A 24,835-nucleotide genomic window follows, 5' to 3' on the forward strand; every position below is an offset into this window, starting at 1 on the left:
CTGAATCCAGCAGCACATCAAAAAGCTTATCCCCCATGATCAAGTTGGCTTCATCCCCGGGATGCAAGGTCGTTTCAGAATAGGCCAATCAATGAATGTAATTCATCATATAAACAGAACTAAAGACAAAAACCACACGCTTATCTCAATAGACGCGGAAAAGGCCTTTGATAAAATTCAACATCCCCTTATATTAAAAGCTCTCAATAAACCAGGTATTGAAGGAACATACCTCAAAATAATAAGAGCCATATATGACAAACCCACAGCCAATATCATACTGAATGGGAAAAACCTGGAAGCATTACCCTTGAAACTGGCACAAAACAAGGATGCCCTCCCTCACCTCGCCTATTCAACATAGTATTACACGTTCTGTCCAGGGGAATCGGGCAAGACAAAGAAATAAAGAGTATTCAAAAAGGGAGACAGGAAGTCAAATTACCTTTGTTTGCAGATGACATGACCCTATATCTAGAAAATCCCATTGTCTCAGCCCAAAAGCTTCTTAAGCTGATAAGCAATTTCAGCAAAGTCTCGGGATACAAAATCCATGTGCAAAAATTGCTAGCATTCCTCTACACCAAAAACAGGCAAGCAGAGAGACAAATCATGAATGAACTCCCATTAACAATTCCTACAAAAAGAATAAATTACCTAGGAATATGGCTAACAAGGGAAGTGAAAGACCTCTTCAGAGAGAACTACAAACCACTGCTCAAGGAAATCAGAGAGTAAATAAATGAATGGAAAAACATTCCATGCTCATGGATAGGAAGAATCAATATTGTGAAAATGGCCATACTGCCCAAAGTAATTTAGAAATTCAATGCTATTTCCATTAAACTATCATTGATATTCTTCACCAAGTTAGAAGGAGCTATTTTAAAATGCATACGGAACGAAAAAAGAGCCAGAATAGCCAAGACAATCCTAAGCAATAAGAACAAAGCTGGAGGCATCACGCTACCTAACTTCAAACTATACTACAGGGCTACAGTAACCAAAGCAGCATGGTGCTGGCAGAAAAACAGATACATGGACCAATGGAACAGAATAGAGAACTCGGAAATAAGATCACACGGTGATAACCATCTGATCTTCGACAAACCTGACAAAAACAAGCAATGGGGACAGGATTCCCTATTTAATTAATGGTGCTGGGAGAACTGGCTAGCTGTATGCAAAATTTGAAACTGGGCTCCTTCCTTACACCTTATACAAAAATTTACTCAAGATGGATTAAAGACTTAAATGTAAAACACAAAACTATACAAACCCTAGAAAAAAAAATAGGCAATACTATTCAGGACATAGGCACCGGCAAAGATTTCATGACAAAAATGCCAAAAGCAATGGCAACAAAAGCAAAAGTTGACAAATGGGATCTAATTAAACTAAAGAGCATATGCATAGCAAAATAAACTATCATCAGAGTGAATAGACAGCCTACAGAATGGGAGAAAACTTTTGCAATCTGCCCATCTGACAAAGGTCTACTATCCAGAGTCTACAAGAAACTTAAACAAATTTACAAAAGAAAACCAAACAACCCCATTAAAAAGTGGGCAAAGGACATGAACAGACACGTCTCAAAAGAAGATATTCACGCGGGCAACAAAAATATGAAAAAAAGCTCAACATCACTGATCATTAGAGAAATGCAACTCGAAACCACAATGAGATAACATCTCATGCCAGTCAGAATGGCGATTACTAAAACGTCAAAAAACTACAGATGCTGGCAAGGCTGTGGAGAAAAAGGACTGCTTTTACACTGTTGGTGGGAGTGTAAATTACTTCAACCATGTGGATGACAGTGTGGTGATTCCTGAAAGATCTAGAGGCAGAAATATCATTTGATCCAGCAATCCCATTACTGGGTACATACCCAGAGAAATATAAATCATTCTATTATAAAGATACATGCACGTGTATGTTCATTGCAGCACTATTCACAATAGCAAAGATGTGGAATCAACCCAAATGCCCATCAATGATAGACTGGATAAAGAAAATGTAGTACATATACACCACGGAATACTATGCAGCCATAAAAAGGAATGAGATCGGCCGGGTGCGGTGGCTCACGCCTGTAATCCCAGCACTTTGGGAGGCCGAGGCAGGTGGATCACGAGGTCAGGAGATCGAGACCATCCTGGCTAACACGGTGAAACCCCGTCTCTACTAAAAATACAAAAAAAATTAGCCAGGCGTGGTGGCGGGCGCTTGCAGTACCAGCTACTCGGGAGGCTGAGGCAGGAGAATGGCATGAGCCCGGGAGGCAGAGCTTGCAGTGAGCCGAGATCATGCCACTGCACTCCAGCCTGGGCGACAGAGCGTGACTCCGTCTCAAAAAAAAGAAAAAAAAAAAAAAAGGAATGAAATCATGTCCTTTGCAGAAACATGGATGGAGCTAGAAGCCGTTATCATCAGGAAACTAACGCAAGAAAAGAAAACCAAACAGCACGTGTTCTCACTTATAAGTGGGAGCTGAATGATGAGAACACATGGACACGTCGGGCAGGGCAACACACACTGGGCCTGTTGGGGGAGGAGTTGGGGGAGGGAATGCATCAGGAAAAATAGCTACTGGGTGCTGGGCTTAATACCAAGGTGATGGGTTCATAGGTGCAGTAAGCCACCATGCCACACGTTTACCTATGTAATAAACCTGCACATCCTGCACATGTACCCCAGGACTTAAAGTAAAAGTTGAAGAAATAAAGAATATGCTCTTGCATTAAATATGCAGGAGCATATTTAATGAAAATTATATTCAAATATATACTTTTGATTAAAAAATTTTCCAAACCATTTTCATTTCCTATAAAAGCAGAGTGGAGAATGTGTGAAAACATTTTTACTGAACATTTACTACCCTCCAGGTACTGTTCTCAATGCTTTACATGTATTAACTCAATCCTTGGCCAATCCCTATGAGTGAGGTGTGATTCTTATGACTATTGTTAAAAAAGAGAAAATAAGGGCACAGAAAATTAAGGAAAAGCCTAATTAATTGAGGAGTTTTGGGAATGTGGTGGAATAACTTTAGTCTGGTTTTGTTACAGAAGAGATTATTGCCTAATTGTGTCCTAGTGCAGATGCAATTCCCTTTGTCTTCATGTTTTAATGGTGAAGTTAGTAAGTCTCTCTCATACACAACACAAAACTCACATTAAGATCTCCATCAGGACAATCCAATCATGGCAACATCACCTAGTGCTTCATATTCCACGAGGAATACTTAGTCATTTTTTTAGGCAGAGCACTAGTGACTTGGATAACAGAAAGAGATACTGTAGACTGCAATCTCGATATTAAAGGAGTTATTGTGGGGAGTGGGAAAGAATATAGACTCTGGAGTCAGAAAGATATGCGTTCAAACCCTGGCTCTACCTCCTATCATGTGTCACATGGGGCAAGCCATTTGACCACTGTCAGCCTTGATTTCTTATTAAAGGGTAGATAGTAATACATATCTGCAGAACAACTATGAGCATTGAATGTGATAATTAAAAACATCAGTTCGGCCAGGTGCGGTGGCTCATGCCTGTAATCCCAGCACTTTGGGAGGCGAGGTGGGCGGATCACCTGAGGTCGGGAGTTCGAGAGCAGCCTGTCCAAAATGGAGAAACCCTGTCTCTACTAAAAATACAAAAAATAAGCTGGGTGTGGTGGCGCATGCCTGTAATCCCAGCTACTCAGAAGGCTAAGGCAGGAGAATCACTTGAACCCGGGAAGTGGAGGTTGCGGTGAGCTGAGATCGTGCCATTGCACTCCAGCCTGGGCAACAAGAGTGAAACTCCATCTCAAAAAAAAAAAAAAAAAAAGATATAAATAAAATAAAATAAATCAGTTCCTAGTACAACCAATCCACTCTTGGATCAAAAAGTTCCCATTTTATGTTCACATAAGAGTTCCTGTGTCATATTTTATCTTTTAAATCAAGAGAATTAACACATATAGTTTATATTCATCTTTCCAATGAGAAAATAATTATACGAAGAATGTCACAATTTGTGCAGAAATAGAAAGAGTTATCTTACCTGCCCATCATTTGTAAACACATAGGCAGCAGCATGAAGTTCCTCAGGTGGAGTTGGTTGACTCGTTTGAAGTGGAGAAGCCTGCATCTGCAGATAGTCCTCATAATTAACTATGTGTGTTACTAGAACACTTTGATTTATAACTGGAACGTAACTGGCACATAAATTGGCGCTATACAGCTGAAATATATGATCCTCTTGAGAGTACATGATCACAGATTGTCTTAGCAATGTGTGCCTTGGTACCAAACAGAGTTTAGGATCTCATGTCTAGAATCTATATCATGTTCCATGATCTAGAATCATCTCCCTTTACCTAAGTCATGACTCAGTCCACCATCACTACTTCCTGTAGGTTCACACCACTAGGTTAGGTTAAACAAGTCCCTTATGCCTCCACCCCAGTTTGAGAATGGGCTGACCTTCCTTATACCACCATCCCAACTAAAAATCTATAATTCTAAATATTAATACTTTAATATTTAGAATGCCAATTTTCACTGAATTCCACAAGTTCATTTTTTCAGACTTAAGGGATAAGTATGTATTAATGAGCATATACACTGTTCTAGTTATCCTACCTGCCCATCATTTATAACCACATAGTCCAAAGTATAAAGCTCTTCACCTAGAGTTAGCTGACTCGTTTGAAGTGGAGGAACCAGCATCTGCAGATATTCCTCATAGCTAACTATGTGTGTGTGACTAGAACACTCTGATTAAAAACTAGAACATAAATGGCAAATAAATTGGCACTATTCTTCCCACTGGAAGGGTGTAGGCTCCATGGCATTCTCTGATCATCCAGGGAACGCTGGGTAGTGGGCCTAACCCTCTTTGGATAATTTGATTAAATCTACAGATATTTTTCCCTGGGAAAGTACCTTTACACACAAACTTGGTGTACAATTTTAGAAGTGTGACCAGCCTAAGATCTGTTTAATTTAGTGGACAGATGACCCCACTTAAAATCACCAAAGTGGGGGTAAAGAGGGTTTGTAAACTGTTGCCAATTATCCTGGATACTATCAATTTTGTTATTTCCATATAAACAAGGAATTCTCTGCTGAACTCACAGCAGTAAGCAGTGTGATATAGTATTCGTGTGTGCAGTCTCTGGAATCTGAGAGACCTAGGTTCTGTCACTTTTCCAGCTGGTTATACCTGGGAGAGCTACTTAAATGTACACTCTAAGATTCTATTTCCATAAAAAGGGCATAAAACAGTATCTAACTCATGGTGCTCTTATAAGGATTACCAGAGATAAAGCACAAAGAGGATAGTGTATGTGCTGGTTAATACATACTTTCCTTTAAGTTAAAAAACAAACAAACAAACAAACTTGTGGGATTTAGTGAACATGGGCATTCTCTATATTAAAACATTAAAAAAATAAACTGCTCATGCAATAAACAGCTTCCCACAAGCTAGACTTGATATTTTCAAAATCAGTAAAAGCCCGGCACAAAAGAAAACTTGTTTGGTTTCAGCACACCGAATTTCCTTCTGGTTAACTGGTCGAAATGACTGCTACTTGCAATATCATAAGCATTTCTACATGTCTAACATTTCAAATCTTCCTTTGCGAAACAAATCTTTTGTTATTCCTGAAGTTTTAAACTGATGTATTTAATACAAGCAAGCAGAAGGAGGGGAATGATGACAATTAGAGTAGAAGAAAATCAATGAAATAAGAAACAGAAAAATCAATGAAATCAAAAGTTGGTTCACCGAAAAGGTGAAAAAAAAATCTAACAATCTTTTAGCTTGACTGACCAAGAAAAATAGAAAGGACTACACAGATTATCAAAATCAAAAATGAAAGGGGGGGTTATTAATACTGACCTTACAGAAATTAAAAGGAATACATTATGAACAACTTTACGCCAACAAACTAAACAACTTAGGTAAAATGGAAAAAATTCTTGGAAGACAAATTACTGACTCAAGAAGAAACAGGCTGGGTGCAGTGGCTCACGCCTGTAATCCCAGCACTTTGGGAGGCCAAGGCGGGCGGATCACCTGAGGTCGGGAGTTTGAGACCAGCCTGACAAACATGGAGAAACTCCGTCTCTACCACAAATACAAAATTAGCTGGGCGTGGTGGCGCATGCCTGTAATCCCAGCTACTTGGGAGGCTGAGGCAGGAGAATCACTTGAACCCGGGAGGCGGAGGTTGGGTGAGCCAAGATCATGCCATTGCACTCCACCCCGGGCAACAAGAGCGAACAACAAGAGTGAAACTCCATCTCAAAATAAATGAATAAATAAATAAATAAATAATAAGTAGAAAATCGACTTAGGACTATAGCATGAAAAGAGATTTAATTAGTAATTTAAAATCTCCCCAGAAATACAAGCCAAGCCAAGATGGCTTCGCGTGTAAATTCTATCAAACATTTAAGGAAGAAATAATACCGGTACTTAGCAATGTCTTCCAAAAAATAACGGAGGAACACTACTTCATTCTATGCAGCCAATATTACCCTGATATCAAAGCCAGAGAAATATATCACAAGATATATTTGCCTGTCAGCTCCAAATTCACCCTTTTATCCCGCTGTGTGAGAAGGTTCTGTGTTCCTCTGCCTCTGCCCGCTGTGCAGTTGATAGTGAAGGCCACCTGTAGAGAGCACCAGAGAGTCAGCTAAGGGGAGAGCTGCGCTTCCTGGTTCTCCCGCTGGCGCCAGCGGTCCTGCTGAGCGCAAAACTTCTCTTCCGGACTCTGGCGCCCCACACAGGTTCCCAGTGTTAGGCTGGGGCAGGTCACGCGATAGCGGTCAGCTTCCCTTCCTTCCATCCGCCTTGAGCCTTTCCGGATTGGTGCTTCTGGTGAGACGCCTCCCCATGAGCATCACTCCCAAGCACGCGAGGGGGCACGTTTCCCATAACTCCCAAAAGGCAAGTTTCTAGAAAGTTACAACAGTGGGGAGGCGCCACAACTTCACTGCCATTTTGTGAGGTGCTGCCGCCCCTCCTCTGGCAAGGTCAGGACTTCAGGACTGTGAGTGGGGCAGTTTTTCCCTGGATGCTTTAATTTCGCCCGGGAAAGTGTCCTTTTTCCTCAGAAAGTGTCTTTTCTGAGGTGTTCTCTGTCGGGTGTGTGGTAGGGTTCCCTGGGAAAGTGGCTCCACTCTGAGGACACCGCCATGGGCGCCTGTGTCAACCATGGGGGAGCGTTTTCCTTGGGCACCCCATCTCGGCTGTGTTGCGGGTCCGGGGGGCTTTTCTTGGGGGCTCCCTCACTCATGCGAGGGGCTTTTCCTGCTGAAATGACCTAAGCCCAGGGTTGGGGACCCTGCCTTGGTTGCCTGTGTCAGCCTCGGGTGTGGCCGTGTTTCTTCCCTGCTCGGTGGCAGCCCTGAGGGGGGACTCTGCCTTGGGAGCTCTGTCTATGTTCAAGGGCCGGGGTGGTGGTGGCTGTGCCCTGGACACATGATCACAGCCCTATGGGGTCACTCTCTGTCGCGGGCTTTACCTCAGCCTGTGAGGGACTCTTCCTTGAGTGCTGTTCTCGGCTGTGGGGCACATTTGTCCTTAGATGTTGCTCGCTCTCAGCTAGGATGTGTTGGCTTTTCTTTGGTTCTGCTTATCCCTGATGGGGACGCTTACCAGACGCTTTCTCTTGGTGCTGGGTTTTTAAAATTATTATCTGTGGGTGCTGTCTCCTGGTGCTGTCGGGGAGTGGGGTGCTGTTCCTTGGATTCTCTGAGCCTGTGGTGGGACTCGGGGAACTCTTGTGTCAGCCACGAGGGTGCCCAGCTGACCTTGGGAGCTCTGTCTCGCCCCAGGGTTGGGTGCTTTTCCTTGGTTGGTTCTCAGTCCTGAGGGAGCTCTTCCCCGGGATTCTATCTGACCTTTCAGCCATAGCCTCAGATGTCTGTGCAGGAATCGGGGCCCAGAAATGTTTGAAGGTTCCAGATTCGCCACATGCACACAACTCACTGTGCAATTATTCTTTCATTCCAGCCACTCTTTGGGAGTGTAGTGATCTCTCCTTATGTCTACACTTGCAATTTTGTGCTAATTAATGAGATTGAGCACCCTTTTTTAAAGTGTTCATTTATCGATTTTTGATTGTTTTTTGGGCTCCCAGGCTCGCTCGATTCTCGTGCCTCAGTAGCTGGGACTACAAGCGAATGCCACCAAGCCTGGCTAATCTTTGTATTTTTTAGTAGAGACGGGGTTTTGCCAAATTGCCCAGGCTGGTCTCGAACTCCTGGACTCAAGTGATCTGCCCAATTCGGCCTCCCAAAGTGCTGGGATTACAGGCGTGAGCCACTGCGCCCAGCTATTTATTGTTTTTTTTTTCGGAGCACTTTTTCATGTGTTTATTGGTCATTTAACCATGTCTTTTAGGAAGTTCCCTTTGAGGTCTTTTCTGCCAAATTTTATTGAGATGTTTGTATTTTAAAAATGGATTTGTAGTTTACATATATTCTGGGTTTCAGTTATACACACATGCACACAGGCATATATGTACATGTATTAAAATACATATGCAATTTTAATGTCTTCTACAAATCTGTTTTGCTTTTACAGTATCTCAATAATGTGTTTTAGATGAACAGATTCTCTTAATCTTATTAATCAGTCTTGTTTATGGCTAGAGCTCTTTATTATTTTAAGTGAAAATCTTTGCCTCCCCCAATGCCATGACGATAATATTCTAAGTTTTCTTCTAGATCTCCTATTCACCTCAAATAAATTTTCATGGAATGGAGTAAAGTCAGAGTCCGGGTATATTTTATGTGATTACTAAAGGTATATTTGAGTATGACTCTTATGATATGCGTATTCAGCTTTTCCCCCCAAATTTTATTGCGATGTTTGCTTTTAAAATTGATTTGTAGTTCTGGATATACTCTGGATTCCACTCAGTTGTTGCCAGATACATATATATGTATATATATAAAATATTATATTATATATAATATATATATATTTATATATGATTAATGTATATTTTTATATATAACCTATCCTATACATTATATAATATGTAATCTACATATATGCTTTGCTTTTCCACTCTCTTAAGAGTGTCTTTTGAGGAATAGAAGTTTTACATTTAATCATGTCTAATTAAACAATGTATTCTTTACGGTTAGAGCTTTTTTATCCTAATCAAAAACACCTTGGCCTATTCTAAAGCTGTAAAGCTAATATCTTATATTTTTTACTGGATTCACTATCTATCTTTAATAATGTTTTCTGCAGTGGGATGGGGTAAGAATCAAAGTTTGTATTTTCCCTGCATTTATGAAGTGCATTTATTAAAAGCACTAGTCTTTCCACAATGATTTACAGGAGCTCTCCTGTGGTAAATCTAGCTATTTTCCATTTCCAGATTGTTTCTGGCCTCTGTGTCCTCTGCCCTTGGTGTATTTACCTGTCATTGCTCCAATACCACACGGTTTTAATTACTCTACCTTTATAGTAAATCTCATATTTAGTAGTGTGTATTTACCAACTTAGTTCTTTTTCTTAAAGATTGTCTTAGCTTTACCAAATCTTCGATTTGCATATACTTAAAACAATTATCTGTTTGTCAATTTTCAGAAAAAATTTTGTTAACACGGTGGAATTTTAAATGATTGGTATGTTCATTCTGAGAGAATTAACAATAATGTCTCTTAATAATGTCTTCCATTCCATGGAAAGTAAACCAAAGTGCCAATAAAGGCACGCCTTTTTATCAAGCAATTCAAGTCAAGTCAAAATCAAAACTAAAATTATCAAGCAATTCAAGTCAAGTCAAAAACAAAAACCAAAGGGCTGGTACAGGTACACCGTGGGTGATCTGGCCATGCTTCCACTCAAATGGAGTCGGCAAGTTCCAAAGACCAGTCTTACCAAGTTTTAGATGTCCAGACTTAAAGTGCCAGTTCCTTCCTGGTGTTCAGCCACTGCGTTGATCCTCCGCGGGGGCCTGCTGTGCACTGCTCTGACAAGGCGTTCCACAGGGGCAAATGCCTACCCCGGAGCGCTCTCAGGATCCGCATCGCTCAAGCTGGCCAGAGTTCCCAGCAGGGATGCTCTACAGGGCAGGCATGAGCTGCCTAAGGGGCTGCCTCGACTGTCCGTTAATCAGGAAACCAAGAAATGTAGCAGGATGAGCCGCAGACAAAACTCCTCAGGCACCGGATTAAAGAAGGAAGTGGTTTATTCGGCTGGGAGCATCGGCCAACTTGCGTCATAAGAGCTGAGTTCCCCGAAAAATAAATTCTTGGCCTTTTTAGAGGCTTACAACTTTAAGGGGTCCACGTGAAAGAGTCGTGATAAATTGAGCAAGTGTGGGAAATGTGACTGGGGGCTACATGCAGCAGCTAACAGAACAATAAGTTTTACAATGCTTTTTTTCATACAGTGTCTGGAATTTAGAGATAACACAAGTAGTTTAGGTCAGGGGTTGATATTATTATTACTTTTTTTAACTCCTAGGGCCGGGTGGTGGTGCCAAGGTTGTCTGGCTATTTATTTTACTTTTTTTTTTTTTTTCCAACTTTTTGCTTTCTTTCTTTCCTCCTGTCTTGTGAACTAGGCAAGGTAGGGGGAGGAGGGCAGCAGGAGTAGTAGTGGTCTCCTTCCTTAGCGGGACTACAGGTGCGTGCCACCACACCTGGCTAATTTTCTGTATTTTTAGTAGAGACGGGATTCACCATGTTGGCCATGCTGGTCTTGAACTCCTGACCTCAGGTGATCCAGACACTTCGGCCTCCCAAGGTGCTGACATTACAGGCGTGAGCCACTGCGCCCGGTCAGGGTTGACTTTAAAAAACAACCCCCTCAAATGAAAATTTCAGTTTGTTGTTGTTGTTGCTTCTTTTTCTTTCTTTCTTTCTTTTTTTTTTTTTTTTGATGGAGTCTTCTGTATGGTCTGGGATGGAGAGTGCACTGGCACGATCTTGGCTCACTGCTACCTCCACCTCCTGGGTTCAAGCCATCCTCCCACCTCAACTTCCCAAGTAGTTGGGACCACAGGTACACGCCACCATGCCCAGCTAATTTTTGTGTGTGTGTTTTTTTGGTTGGTAGGTTGCTCTGTAGAGCCGGGGTCTCACTATGTTACCCAGGCGATTTCATCCCACTGTGTGAGAAGGTTCTGCATTCCTCTGCTTATGTTGCTGTGCGGTTGTTACTGAAGGTCGCCTGTAGAGGGCGCCAGAGTCAACGAAGGGGAAGGCTGCGCTTCCTGGTTCTCTGGGGCACGAGGCTTCTCCTCAGCACTCTGGCGCCCCCAACAGGTTCCCAGTGTTCGGCTGGGGCAGGCACGCTGTGGCTGGCTACTTCCCTTCCTCCCATCCCCCTTGGGCCAAACAGGATCGGTGCTTCTGGTGAGACATCTCCCCATGCACATCACTCCCTGGTGCCCTAGGGGGCACATTTCCCACAACTCCCAGAGGGCAGGTTTCTAGAAAGTGCCACCAGCGGGGAGGCGCCACAACTTCACTGCCATTTTGTGAGGTGCCGCCGTCTCTCCTCCAGCAAGGTCAGGACTTCAGGACTGTGAGTGGGCAGTTTTTCCCTGGATGCTTTAATTTCGCCCTGGAAAGTGTCCTTTTTCCTCAGAAAGAGTCTTTTCTGTGGTGTTCTCTGTCCGGTGTGTGGGAGGGCTCCCTTGGGGAAGTGGCTTAGCTCTGGGGACACCGCCATGGGCGCCTGTGTCAGCCGCGGGGGAGCGTTTTCCTTGGGCACCCCGTCTCGGCTATGTTGTGGGGCCAGGGGGCTTTTCTTGGGGGCTCTTCTTGGGGGCTCCCTGTCGGTGATGGAAAAGGCGACTTTTCCTGCTGAAATGACCTGAGCCCGGGGGGTGGGGGCCATGCCTTGGTTGCCTGTGTCGGCCTCGGGTGCCGCGGTGTTTCTTTCCCGCTCAGTCGCTGTCCTGAGGGGGACTCCGCCCTGGGGACACTATCTGTGCTCATGGAACGTGGTGGGGGTGGCTGTGCCCCGGACACATGATCGTAGCCCTGTGGGGTCACTGTCGGGGGCTTTATCTCAACCTCTGGTGGACTCTTCCTTGGGTGCTGATGTCGGCCGTGAGGCGCATTTGTCCACGGATGTTGCTCGCTCTCAGTTACAATATGTTGGCTTTTCTTTGGTTCTGCTTATCCCCGTTGTGGACGCTTACTGGATGCTTTCTCTTGGTGCTGGGTTTTTAAAATTATTATCTGTAGGTGCTCTCTCCCGGTGCCGCCGGGGAATGGGGTAATGTTCCTTGGATTCTCTAAGCCTATGGTGGGACTCAGGGAGCTCTGTGTCAGCCATGAAGGAGGCCACGTGACCTTGGGAACTCTGTCTCGACCCAGGTTGTGGTGCTTTTCCTCGGTTGGTTGATCGCAATTCTGACGGAGCTCTTTCCTGGGATTCTATCTGACCTTTCAGCCACAGCCTCAGGTGTCTGTGTGGGAATGGGAGTCCAGAAATATTCAAAGGTTCCAGCTGTGCCACATTTGAACACTCGCAGTACAGTTAGTCTTTCATTCCAGCCACTCTGATGGGTGTGCAGTGATCTCTCCTTATGTCTACACTCGCATTTCTCTGCTGATTAATGAGATCGAGCACCTTTTTAAGAAATTGTTTTTATTTATTGATTTTTGTTTGTCTTTTGAGACGGGGTCTCCCTTTGTCACCCAGACTGGATTGCAGTGCCGCCGCACCCAGCTATTTATTGTTTTCTTTTTTTTTTTTTAGCACCATTTTATGTGTTTATTGGTCATTTAACTATGCCTTTTATGAAGTTCCTTTTCAGGTATTTTCCCCCAGCTTTTACTGAGATGTTTGTATTTTAAAAATGGATTTGTAGTTTCCATATATTCTGTATTTGAGTTATACGCACAGGCACACAGGCGTATATGTACATATATAAAAATACATATACAATTTTAGTATCTTCTATAAATCTTTTTTGCTTTTACACGATCTCAATAATGTGTTGTAGATGAACAGATTCTCTTAATTTTATTAATTAGTGTATTATTTATGGATAGTGCTTTTTATCATTTTAAGAAACATCTTTGACTCACCCAATGCCATTACGATAATATTCCTTTTTTTAAAATTATACTTTAAGTTCTGGGATACATGGGCAGAACGTGCAGGTTTGTTACATAGGAAGACACATGCCATGGTTGTTTGCTGCACCCATTGACCCGTCATCTACATTAGGTATTTCTCTAATGCTATCCCTCCCCTAGCCCCCCAACCCCTGACAGGCCCCACTGTGTGATGTTCTTCTCCCTGCGTCCATGTGTTCTCATTGTTCAACTCCCACTTATGAGTGAGGACACGTGGTATTTGGTTTTCTGTTCCTGTGTTAGCTTGCTGACACATGTCCCTTCAAAGGACATGAACTCATTCTTTTTTATGGCTGCATAGTATTCCGTGGTGTATATGTACCACATTTTCTTTATCCAGCGTCGTGGCAGGCGCCCGTAATCGCAGCTACTCAGGAGGCTGAGGCAGGAGAATTGCTTGAACCTGGGAAGTGGAGGTTGCAGTGAGCAGAGACTGTGCCACTGCACTGCAGCCTGGGTGACAGAGTGAGGCTCTGACTCAAAAAAAAAAAAAAAATGTCTTCCAATGCATGGAAAGAATATTTTTCTCCATTTACTGCAGTCTTGAATTTCTCTGAGTGATGTTTTATAATTTTTGTGAAGTACTCTAGCACATCTTGATTAGATTTATTCCTAAATATTTGATGTTTTTGGAACTGTTTTTAATGACATTTGAAATCTCATATTCTAATTATTTGTTGCTATTAATTATACAGAAATGCCATTGGTTTTCATTATATCTAATATGTTGACTAAATTTGCTTATTAACCATAATGATTTTATTCTTCTGCATTTTTCTATGCACAGAACAATGTCATCTGTGGATAATCACAGTTTTATTTCTTTCCAAATTTTAAACCTGTTATATTTTCCTGATGCTATGGTACTTTTTAGAACCTCCAGTAAATTCTTGAATGGATAGTGGACATCTTTGTCTTGTTTTCAAACTCAGGGAGAAAATACTGATACATCACTATAAAGTATGGCATTTACAATTTTTTTGTACATATGCTAACCAGGTTAAGAAAGTTGCCTTTTTCCTAAGTTGGTGATAATTTTTATCATGAATGGACTTTAAACATTGATCCATGTATGAAAATGATCATGCGGTGTTTCCCTGTTTTTTTTGTTGTTGTTGTTGTTGTTGTTGTTAATGTGGTGCACTACGTTTATCGATTTTCAAATGTTAAATCAATGTTGCCTTTCTGCAATATACTCCACCATGGCTGATGTATGTCCTTTTTAAGTACTAGTACATTTTATTTGCTCACCCTTAGTTTGGAATTTTTGTGTCTAAGTTCGGGGTGATCTTGGCTTGTATTTTTGGCTTGATCTTGTAGTTTTTCTTCCTTCTAAAGTCCTTGACAGATGTTGTTATCAGTTTTGTATCAATCTTCTAATAAGGGTTCCTAATAAGGGTTAATACACGTTGGTTTATACATCTGTTTGAATATATAAGCATAAATACTTATATATTAAATATATATAATATAAAATTTAAAATATAATGTATAATAAGGGTTAATACAGATTGGTTTATACATCCATTTTTTCTAATAAGGGTTAATACAGATTGGCTTATACATCTTCAAATAGGTAATAATATTTTTATCTATTTTTCGTTGATGTCAGCTGCTTATTCCACAAGCATTCTGATTGATTTGGTTACACCATCTTTCTTCTGTTTTACTTAGTGTACATTAAAATTGGGTTTCCTTTCCTGAGAACAGAGTGTTTGTTCAGACTTGGTAAATCTTGGCTCATGATTAAAAGTGAAATTAATGATTCAAAGTCTTGGTTGTATACACATATGCAGACTGTTTGCCATTTTGTGATTGTTAGATTTTTGTCGTGAATGGAGTACGTTCATTGATGTTTTTCAGGAAACAATGACCGATAAAACAGAGAAGGTGGCTGTAGATCCTGAAACCGTGTTTAAACGTCCCAGGGAATGTGACAGTCCTTCGTATCAGAAAAGGCAGAGGATGGCCCTGTTGGCAAGGAAACAAGGAGCAGGAGACAGCCTTATTGCAGGCTCTGCCATGTCCAAAGAAAAGAGTAAGTAAGCCTGTCCTCACCTCCTCTTCATGCCCCTGCCTCATCCCCTCCAGAGAAACTGTCCTTGTCAAGGTTAACAGTTTCGGCTGACATTGCCATTAATTTCTCAGCAGCATTTGACAGTTGTTCACTCGCTTCTTCATGAAAACCTTCTAGGATTTCCATTTCCCACAATCTTTTTTTTTTTTTTAATTTCTTGTCCGTATTGGTGAATCCCTATCATTTTTTTCTTGAGATGGAGTTTCGCTCTTCTCAGCCAGGCTGGAGTGCAGTGGCGTGATCTCGGCTCACTGAAATCTCCGTCTCCTGGGTTCAAGTGATTCTTCTGCCGCAGCCTCCCGAGTAGCGGGATTACAACCACCAGCCACCACACCCAGCTAATTTTTGTAAGTTTAGTAGAGATGGGGTTTCGCCATGTCGGCCAGGCTGGTCTCGAACTCCCCCCCTCAGGTGATCCACCCACCTCGGCCTCCCAAAGTGCTGGGATTACACGCACGAGCCACCACCCCCGACCCCATCATTGTTTTTTTCTACATTTCTTTTTCTTCTCTTCTCTAAATACTGTAAAAAATTCCTGAACCCCAGCATCTCTCTCTCTCCTTCCATTCCACTCTGCCACGATCAATCACTGAGCTCCTGAGATACCTCCATGTTTCCCATTATTTCCCGCATCAAACACATACCCTCCAACCCTGCAGCCGGGTCATGATGTTGGCATGTAAATCACGTGATGCCATGTCGCTCCTGAACACCCATCCTCAACACTCCTAAGCACTCAGAACCGACTGCGAAGCAGCTTTGGTCTGCGAGGTTCTGCGTGGCCTGGCCTCCGTCACCCTCTCCTCACACGGGCCCCATCATCTCCTGACTCTCTCTGCTACTGTCCTTCACCCCGTAGTGCCCGGTCCATCCCCACTCCAGCCCATATCCTTGGCCTCACCGCAGCCTGGAACTCCCCCTCTGCCTCTGCGCAGGCAGCTCTGCTTTTTCCTTCAAGCCCTGCCCAAGGGTACCTCCACAGAAGGCTCTGCCCAACCAGCAGCAGCTCCTGGGGCTCCCTCTGCTGCTGTTGCCCACAGGCCTGTGGACTGCTTCCTTACCACTAGCCCAACACTGTATGTTTCATTTGCTCATTGTGCACGTACTGTCTGACCGCCCCATGAGGATGTGCGCTCCACAAGGGCAGGGAACGTTGCTCTCTGGGCTGTTTACTGCTGATCCCCAGCTACTGGCATGCTGCCTGCCAGAGACGATGAATAAATGAGAGGTGTCAGACCTGGAGTGAAAAGAAAGTCACTTTTGTGAGACAGAAAGGAAGGATGAGGAAAATCATACAGTAAAAGGGACTTTTTGGTGATGGAGTGCGTATAGAACTTTTAGCAGTAATGGCCGCCTCTATTTTCTCAGAATATGTTTGATATAACAGGAGACCGGTTGAGTTGTATCCCAGTTGCCTGGGTTCCAGCTCAGTAAAGCATGGCAGTTTGTAAGTGAGTTTGAGAAATCATGATATCAAGTGAGACTTGCTGCTTTCAACTTGTAAAGCATAACAAGCTGAAACTATCCCATGAGTACCAGGGATCTGTGAATGTTGCTTTAGAGTTGTACTGTCTTACTTGGTTTCCATATCTATTCAAGGCGACAGAAAATAAGAGGTGGTTTTATTGTATTATGTGTCCTGGCCTCCGTTTGTCAGGCCTGGGATTTCTCCCTGGTGTATCCTCCCATTTATGAAATAAATAATTCCCTAGAAACTGAGGAGCACATAGATGTACCCAGAGGGGTGATGAAACACACGTATCTCACAGCTCAACTTCTCAGTTTGATTTCCAGATCTGTCATTCATGAGGTTTATGTGGAGGGGAAAGAAAGTGGTCAAACACCAACTGATGGCTTTTACTCAAAATTTGTTTCACCAGAGCTTATGACAGGAGATGGTATTCCACCCAGCCAATTGGATTCTCAGATTGATGACTTCACTGGTTTCAGCAAAGATGGGATGATGCGGAAACCTGGTAGCAATGCACCTGTGGGAGGAAACGTTACCAGCAGTTTCTCTGGAGATGACCTAGAATGCAGAGGAATAGCCTCCTCTCCCAAAAGCCAACAAGAAATTAATGCTGATATAAAATATCAAGTAGTGAAGGAAATCCGATACCTTGGACGAAGTAAGTAGTGTAAGAACGTCTGTTTTATAAAACTGTAGGAAGTCACTCTTTCTATGATTCAGAAGATATCCATGTTACCTCTTGAGGCTCATTCTTTGCCAGAGTTGAGATTGCACATAATTTATGGTGGTTCCTCTTTTCTTTGACTAAAGCATGTACATTTTTTCTTTTTCTTTTGTTACTTGGTTATGGTTAAAGGAGTTACATTCGTATGTATGTGCAGGTGTCTTTTTTATTATTTAGGTTTTGTATGTGCAGGTATCTTGATTTAAGCATTTAAAACATTTCAGCCTCTGAAGCATGATTGCTGAGGTGTAGATTCACTTCTATTCTTCTTTATATTTGATAATACTGAAGTTTTTTTTCAACATCTTCAGAATATGAAAAAGTCTTCAAAATGCTTGAAGGAGTGCAAGGACCTACTGCAGTCAGGAAACGATTTTTTGAATCCATCATCAAGGAAGCAGCAAGGTGGGTAGAAATAGGAACTGTCCAATTTCTTTAAGCACTTGGGCTCAATAGAGTACTGGGGGTGAGCGTTGGGGAACAGCCCCTGCCTTGCGTTTCTCAAACCCTGGTCCTCACTCACAGTTATGGCTGTCTCCACAGTTACTTAGGCTAATGTTATCTGAGTCTAACTCATTCTTCGAAGACTATGGAGACTTCCATTTTCACCATAGTCTGAGGTGCGCATTGTCCCTCAATTGACACTCTTTGTATTTGCTAGACTACCTCTTTTTAAAAAATTTGTGTAGGCACATAGCAGATGCATATATTTCTGGGCTATATGAGATATTGTGATACAGACAACAATGTGTAATAATCACATCAAGGTAAGTGGGGTTTCTATCACCTCAAGCTTTTATCCTTTGCGTTACAGAGAATACAATTATACTCTTCATTATTTTTAAATGTGCAATTAAATTATTACCGACTATAGTCACCCTGTTGGGCTATGAAATACGACATCTTATTTATTCCCTACTTCTACGTATTAATCATCCCCACTTCCCACACCCTCCACCCCCACTAACCTTTGTAGCCTCTGGTAACTGTCATTCTACTCTCTATCTCCATTAATTCAGTTGTTTTACACTTTTACTCCCCAAAATAAGTGAGAACATGTGAAGTTTGTCTTTCTGCGCCTGGCTTATTTCACTTAACATAAGGACCTTCGGTTCTATCCGTGTTGTTGCAAATGACTGAATCTCATTCTTTTTTTTATGGCTAAACAGTACTCTATGGTGTATATGTACCATATTTTCTTTACCCATTCATGTGTTAGTGGACACTTAGGTTGCTTCCAAATCTTGGCTACTGTGAACGGTGCTGCAGCAAACATGGGAGTGCAGATATCTCTTCGGTACACTGACTTCCTTTCTCTTGGGTATATACCCAGCAGTGGGATTGCTGGATCATATGATAGCTCCATTTTTAGTTGTTTGAGGAACCTCCAAACTGTTCTTCATAGTTGTTGTAGTAATTTATATTCTCACCAACAGTGTATGAGGGTTCCCTTTTCTCCACACCCTTGCCAGCATTTGTTATTGCCGGCTAGACTACCTCTTACCATGCAGATACATTTCTATTTCCATGCTGACTGTTACTTCATCTTTCCATCTGTCACAGCACTTCCTACAGCATAGGTTCTTTGGCTATCTTTTGGTTAATGACATGTCTCTTTCTCTTCAGATGTATGAGACGAGACTTTGTTAAGCACCTTAAGAAGAAACTGAAACGTATGATTTGAGAATACTTGTCCCTGGAGGATTATCACACCCCAAATGCATAATCTCATTAATGATTGAGGAGAGAAAAGGATCAGATTGCTGTTTTCTACAATGGAGCAGGATATTGCTGAAGTCTCCTGGCATATGTTACCGAATCAACTGGCCTTCCAGAGGCTAAGAAATTTCTGTTAGTAAAAGATGTTCTTTTTCCTAAAGCATTTTATTTGAAAGGATAACTTGTGTTTTGGTTATTTTGTATTCCCACCTGTGCTGGTAGATATTATTAACCCATTAGGTAAATACTATTACAGTCGTGGTTTCTGCAGCAGCTCACACTGATGTAGCTGGCGTTTATAACTACCTTCTTTCGCTACCCATTTCGCATTCCCTTTGCCCTAAGATAGCATGTCAGTTGGTCATGATGCTTGGCCTGGCAAGATGACTCAAACCTTCATTACGGAAGAGTCTGAACCATTAGATGTCCTGCCTGGATGGGGTTGCTGTGATTTTCCTTTAACTCTAATCGAAAAACACGGGAGGACTAAGAAGCTCTCTAGACATATCACACATACTCTTCCTTAGCCCCTGGTGTGGTGGGAACCCGATCTCAATGTTGAAATCTGTATCAGTCAGCCTTCAACGAAAAGGCAGAACTAATGGGAGATTTTAATGTGTGTGTGTGTGTGTGTGTGTGTGTGTGTGTGTTTGTGTGTTGGTGGGGGTATATATACATGCACACGCACACTTTCTAATCTCCCATTATACATATAATACACATTACACATATTATATATACACCCCCATATATATATATGTATGCGTGTGGAGGGGGGGTATATCCAATATATATAATAAAGGTAGTTCCTAGATAGGATTGGTCTGATACAATAATTTGGAGCTGCAGTAGCAGTCCCTGTAAGGCTGTTGTTTCCAGATATGACTTGAACATTCTATGCTTTTTATTTTTTTTAAAGACAGAATCTTGCTCTGTTGCCCAGGCTAGAGTGCAGTGACACGATCACAAGTCACTGCCACCTCGACCTCACCCCAGTTCAAGCGATCCTTGTGCTTCAGCCTCCCAAGTAGCTGGGATTACAGGTGCACCACAGGTGCCATCACGCTGCAATTTTTGTATTTTTAGTGGAGATGGGGTTTTGTAATGTCGTCCAGGCTGGTCTCGAAACCTGACCTCAAGTGATCTGCCCATCTCAGCCTCCCAAGGTTCTAGGATTACAGGCATGAGCCACTGCACCCAGCCCATTCTATGCTTTTTTTAAAAAAGTTAATTCATTCAATTATTCAACAAATATTAATTGTGCCAGGTACTTTTTTTTATTATACTTTAAGGTTTAGGGTACATGTACACAACGTGCAGGTTTGTTACATATGTATACATGTGCCATGTTGGTGTGCTGCACCCATTAACTCATCATTTAACATTAGGTATATCTCCTAATGCTATCCCTCCCCCCTCCCCACACCCCACAACAGGACCCAGTGTGTGATGTTCCCCTTCCTGTGTCCATGTGTTCTCATTGTTCAGTTCCCACCTATGAGTGAGAACATGCGGTGTTTGGTTTTTTGTCCTTGCGATAGTTTGCTGAGAATGATGGTTTCCAGCTTCATCCATGTCCCTACAAAGGACATGAACTCATCATTTTTCATGGCTGCATAGTATTCCATGGTGTATATGTGCCACGTTTTCTTAATCCAGTCTATCATTGTTGGACATTTGGGTTGGTTCCAAGTCTTTGCTCTTGTGAATAGTGCCACAATAAACATACGTGTGCATGTGTCTTTATAGCAGCATGTTTTATAATCCTTTGGGTATATACCCAGTAATGGGATGGCTGGGTCAAATGGTATTTCTAGTTCTAGATCCCTGAGGAATCGCCACACTGACTTCCACAATGGTTGAACTAGTTTACAGTCCCACCAACAGTGTAAAAGTGTTCCTATTTCTCCACATCCTCTCCAGCACCTGTTGTTTCCTGACTTTTTAATGATTGCCATTCTAACTGGTGTGAGATGGTATCTCATTGTGGTTTTGATTTGCATTTATCTGATGGCCAGTGATGGTGAGCATGTTTTCATGTGTCTGTTGGCTGCATAAATGTCTTCTTTTGAGAAGTATCTGTTCATATCCTTCGCCCGCTTGTTGATGGGGTTGTTTGTTTTTTTCTTGTAAATTTGTTTGGGTTCGTTGTAGATTCTGGATATTAGCCCTTTGTCAGATGAGTAGATTGCAAAAATTTCCTCCCATTCTGTAGGTTGCCTGTTCACTCTGATGGTAGTTTCTTTTGCCGTGCAGAAACTCTTTAGTTTAATTAGATCCCATTTGTCAATTTTGACTTTTGTTGCCATTGGTTTTGGTGTTTTAGACATGAAGTCCTTGCCCATGCCTATGTCCTGAATGGTATTGCCTAGGTTTTCTTCTAGGGTTTTTATGGTTTTAGGTCTAACATGTAAGTCTTTAATCCATCTTGAATTAATTTTTGTATAAAGTGTAAGGAAGGGATCCCATTTCAGCTTTCTACATATGGCTAGCCAGTTTTCCCAGCACCATTTATTAAATAGGGAATCCTTTCCCCATTTCTTGTTTTTGTCAGGTTTGTCAAAGATCAGATAGTTGTAGATATGCAGCATTATTTCTGAGGGCTCTGTTCTGTTCCATTGGTCTATATCTCTGTTTTGATAACAGTACCATGCTGTTTTGGTTACTGTAGACTTGTAGTATAGTTTGAAGTCAGGTAGCATGATGCCTCCAGCTTTGTTCTTTTGGCTTAGGATTGACTCGGCAATGCGGGCTCTTTTTTGGTTCCAAAATCAGTGTGCAAAAATCACAAGCATTCTTATACACCAATAACAGACAAACAGAGAGCCAAATCATGAGTGAACTCCCATGCACAATTGCTTCAAAGATAATAAAATACCTAGGGATCCAACTTACAAGGGACGTGAAGGACCTCTTCAAGGAGAACTACAAACCAGTGCTCAATGAAATAAAAGAGGACACAAACAAATGGAACAACATTCCATGCTCATGGGTAGGAAGAATCAATATCGTGAAAATGGCCTCCTGCCCAAGGTAATTTATAGATTCAATGCCATCCCCATCAAGCTACCGATGACTTTCTTCATAGAATTGGAAAAAAACTACTTTAAAGTTCATATGGAACAACTTTCATTTTGGTGGAATCACTTTGGTTTCCCCTGTTGAAAAAATTCCTCAATGTGTAACTAAGTCCTCTAGTCCAGCAGAGCCAAAAGTTGGCTTCTTGGTGCACAGTTTGCTTCTTGAGCATAAGAAGCAACATTTTGTTACTAGATACCCAGGAGGAATAGTGAGAGAAGGCCCACATATTGCCTCCTTCATTCTTGAAGTCATAAATGTGGCTATGGGAGAAATAGTTCCATATACTTGAGGCTAGGATTCAGCTTTGCCACTTTCTAGATTGTCAGCCAAGCCCCACAAGGCACTGCCACAAAGCTGCAATGACAACTCAGGCTTTAAAAGGTCCTCCAATGTTCTATTGAGCCAGCCATTTCAGGATGTTGAAGAACATCACAAGACTAGTGAAGTACATTAGCATGAGCCCATTCCCATACTTCATTGCCTGTAAAGTGAGTTTGATGTTTAAAACTGGTGCAGTGTGGAATACCACGATGGTGGATACAGCCTTTCCTCATACCACAGTACCGATTTCCTTGAAGTTCCATGGGTGGGAATGAAAATCCATATGCAGAATAAGTGTCTATTTGAGCAAGATCAAAGTGATACCCCTTCAATCGTGGAAGCAGACCCAAGTAATCACAGTGCTACCTGGAAGCTGACTGACCACTCTGGGACATGGTGCCATATTGGGGACTCAGTGTTGGTCTCTGCTGCTGTCAGATTGAATAGTGAGCAGTGGCTGTAGTGAGATGGACCTGGTAAATGAAAGTTCATGTTGCCAAACCCGTAAATAAGCTTTATCTCAGCCACCATAATCATGATGCACCATTACTGCTTAGAAGATAGAGGGGTGCACCCAAGTAGGTATGGAGGGGTCTCAGGTAGCTTAGAGTGGCCTCAGCCAAGACCGCAAGTATACGGCTACCTCAGTTCCACAACTTTAAGAAGTTAGACCTGCCCGTAACCCAAATGAGCTTGAAAACAGGTTCTCTCTGAGTCCTTAGTTAGTCAGCAGCCTGGTTGATACCCTAACTTTGATTTTGTGAGATCCTAAGCAGAGAAACCAATCCAGGCTGCATGGATTTCTGATCTACAGAACTGCTTATATATTTGTGTTATTTTAAGCTGCTGAATCGGGGACAATTTCTTTTGCATTAGTAACAAACCTAATAGATGTGGTGCCTGCATATTCTGAAGTAACAAATGAAAATCAGGCATGACGTTTTTTATTTTCTAGTCAACTGGTCTCAGGGAACTCCACATGAGACCACAGGTGCAGGATTAGGGAAGCTTCTCTTTTTCTGGGCCCCGGTCCATGCTAGCAGGGTTTCAGTCACTTGTCAATGGGTCCACGGTACTGCACAACATTTAGGTATATGCTAAAACAAGCATCTATTATGCAACTCGTTTCATGTTCCTTATTTAGTAGTAAGAAAGGCAAGATGTAAGAACTTGCTGTTCACCTTATAACCACCATCTTGACATGCCAGACTACCAGATTGTTAAACGCTTCACTCAGTTAGAAGGCCCCTGATTTTGTGTGAGAATTATTTCTCACATAATGTCTTGCAAGTGTGTTGCTACCGTGTCTGGATTAGTTGCTACCTCCTTTTCAGTCAGCATAATGTCATCACTGCAAAGAATGGTGTCACATCTGGTTTAAGAGAAAGGTGGCCATTTTCCCTAAGAACTCGTTCAGGATATAAACCTAGAGAGTTGATATAAGCTTGAAACAGGAAATGATAGTACATTGCTGTCCTTTCTAGCTGAATCGAAATTCTTGTTTACGACAATTACTGAAAGAAAGCCAAACATTCACCTAATCAATATTGTATATCAGCTTCCGAGGGATGTCACAGTTGCTGACACAACAAAACCACTTGTAGCACAGCAGCTGCAGTTGGAACAACAATTTGATTAAGTTTATGGTGCAATCTCGGCTCACTGCAACCCCCACCTCCCGGGTTCAAGCAGTTCTCTTGCCTCAGCCTCCTTGTGTAGCTGGGACTATAGAAACGCATTATCACACCTGGCTAATTGTTTGTATTTCTTAGTAGAGACAGAGTTTCACCATGTTGGCCAGGCTAGTCTCAAACTCCTGACCTCAAGTGATATGCCCACCTCAGACTCCCAAAGTGCAAGTGCGAGCCACTGCGCAGGGCCCCGGCTATTTTTTGTATTTTTGGTAGAGATGTGGTTTCGCCACTTTGGCCAGCCTCGTCTGGAACTCCTGACCTCAAGTGATCCACCCGCTTCTGCCTCCCAAATCCTGGGATTACAGGCGTGAGCCACTGTGTCCGGTGAAAACTTCACTTTTAAGTGAAACGCAGAAGCAAAATCTGATAATCAGAAAATGAGATACTGCGTATTCTCATTCATATGTGGGAGCTAAACAATGGGTACACATGAAAATAAAGGTAGAAACCATTGACTCTGGAGACTCCAAAATGGAGGTAGAGGGGAGGGAGGGAGCGGGTCGGAGGGTTGAAAAACTACCTATTGGATACTCTCTTCACTATTTGGGTGATGGGTTCACTAGAAGCCCAAACCCCGGCACTGTGCAATTATATCCAAGTGAGAAATCTGTACATGTACCCT

The 24,835-nt window shown here is 42.3% G+C and overlaps 2 protein-coding genes across 14 annotated transcripts in view; one reads left to right on the plus strand and one right to left on the minus strand.

The window, feature by feature from the left end:
* The window catches only part of LOC100979609 (sarcoma antigen 1), a 22,707-nt gene extending 12,666 nt beyond the window's left edge, over positions 1 to 10,041 (minus strand). For 2 of the 9 annotated variants that reach the window (XM_055106384.2, XM_034950027.3), the window contains exons 1-2: positions 6,598 to 6,797; positions 4,050 to 4,136 (exon numbers count right to left, since the gene is read on the minus strand). In XM_055106384.2, coding sequence (XP_054962359.1) covers positions 4,050 to 4,136 — 87 coding nt within the window. In that variant the 5' untranslated portion in view covers positions 6,598 to 6,797. Of the gene's footprint in view, positions 1 to 4,049; positions 4,137 to 6,535; positions 6,939 to 9,905 lie in introns of those variants that run through there. The other 7 variants (XM_034950024.2, XM_034950025.2, XM_055106380.1 and 4 more) reach the window with 7 other exon arrangements.
* LOC129395284 (cancer/testis antigen family 45 member A10) lies at positions 6,937 to 20,867 on the plus strand. 5 transcript variants are annotated; one of them, XM_055106388.3, is made up of 5 exons: positions 6,937 to 7,053; positions 14,990 to 15,164; positions 17,084 to 17,332; positions 17,710 to 17,803; positions 19,025 to 20,863. In XM_055106388.3, the coding sequence occupies exons 2-5, from the start codon at positions 14,996 to 14,998 to the stop codon at positions 19,080 to 19,082; spliced, it is 570 nt and encodes a 189-aa protein (XP_054962363.1). In that variant the 5' UTR covers positions 6,937 to 7,053; positions 14,990 to 14,995; the 3' UTR covers positions 19,083 to 20,863. The 5 variants fall into 5 exon arrangements, with proteins under 5 accessions (XP_054962363.1, XP_054962364.1, XP_054962362.1 ...); XM_055106389.2 differs by having other exon boundaries at positions 6,971 to 7,036; XM_055106387.3 differs by lacking the exon at positions 6,937 to 7,053 and adding an exon at positions 11,275 to 11,541 and having other exon boundaries at positions 19,025 to 20,867.
* The last annotated feature ends 3,968 nt before the right edge of the window (positions 20,868 to 24,835 follow it).

The sequence above is a fragment of the Pan paniscus genome, chromosome X (assembly GCF_029289425.2).
Source record: "Pan paniscus chromosome X, NHGRI_mPanPan1-v2.0_pri, whole genome shotgun sequence".
Taxonomy (NCBI): Eukaryota; Metazoa; Chordata; class Mammalia; order Primates; family Hominidae; genus Pan; species Pan paniscus.

Excerpts from the sequence above, each read along its gene's own strand:
- LOC129395284 (XM_055106388.3), top strand. The coding sequence starts at position 14,996 with ATGACCGATAAAACAGAGAAGGTGGCTGTAGATCCTGAAACCGTGTTT. Across the intron at positions 15,165-17,083 it reads TGCCATGTCCAAAGAAAAGA|AGCTTATGACAGGAGATGGT; the intron begins GTAAGTAAGCCT and ends TTGTTTCACCAG. Across the intron at positions 17,804-19,024 it reads ATCATCAAGGAAGCAGCAAG|ATGTATGAGACGAGACTTTG; the intron begins GTGGGTAGAAAT and ends CTTTCTCTTCAG.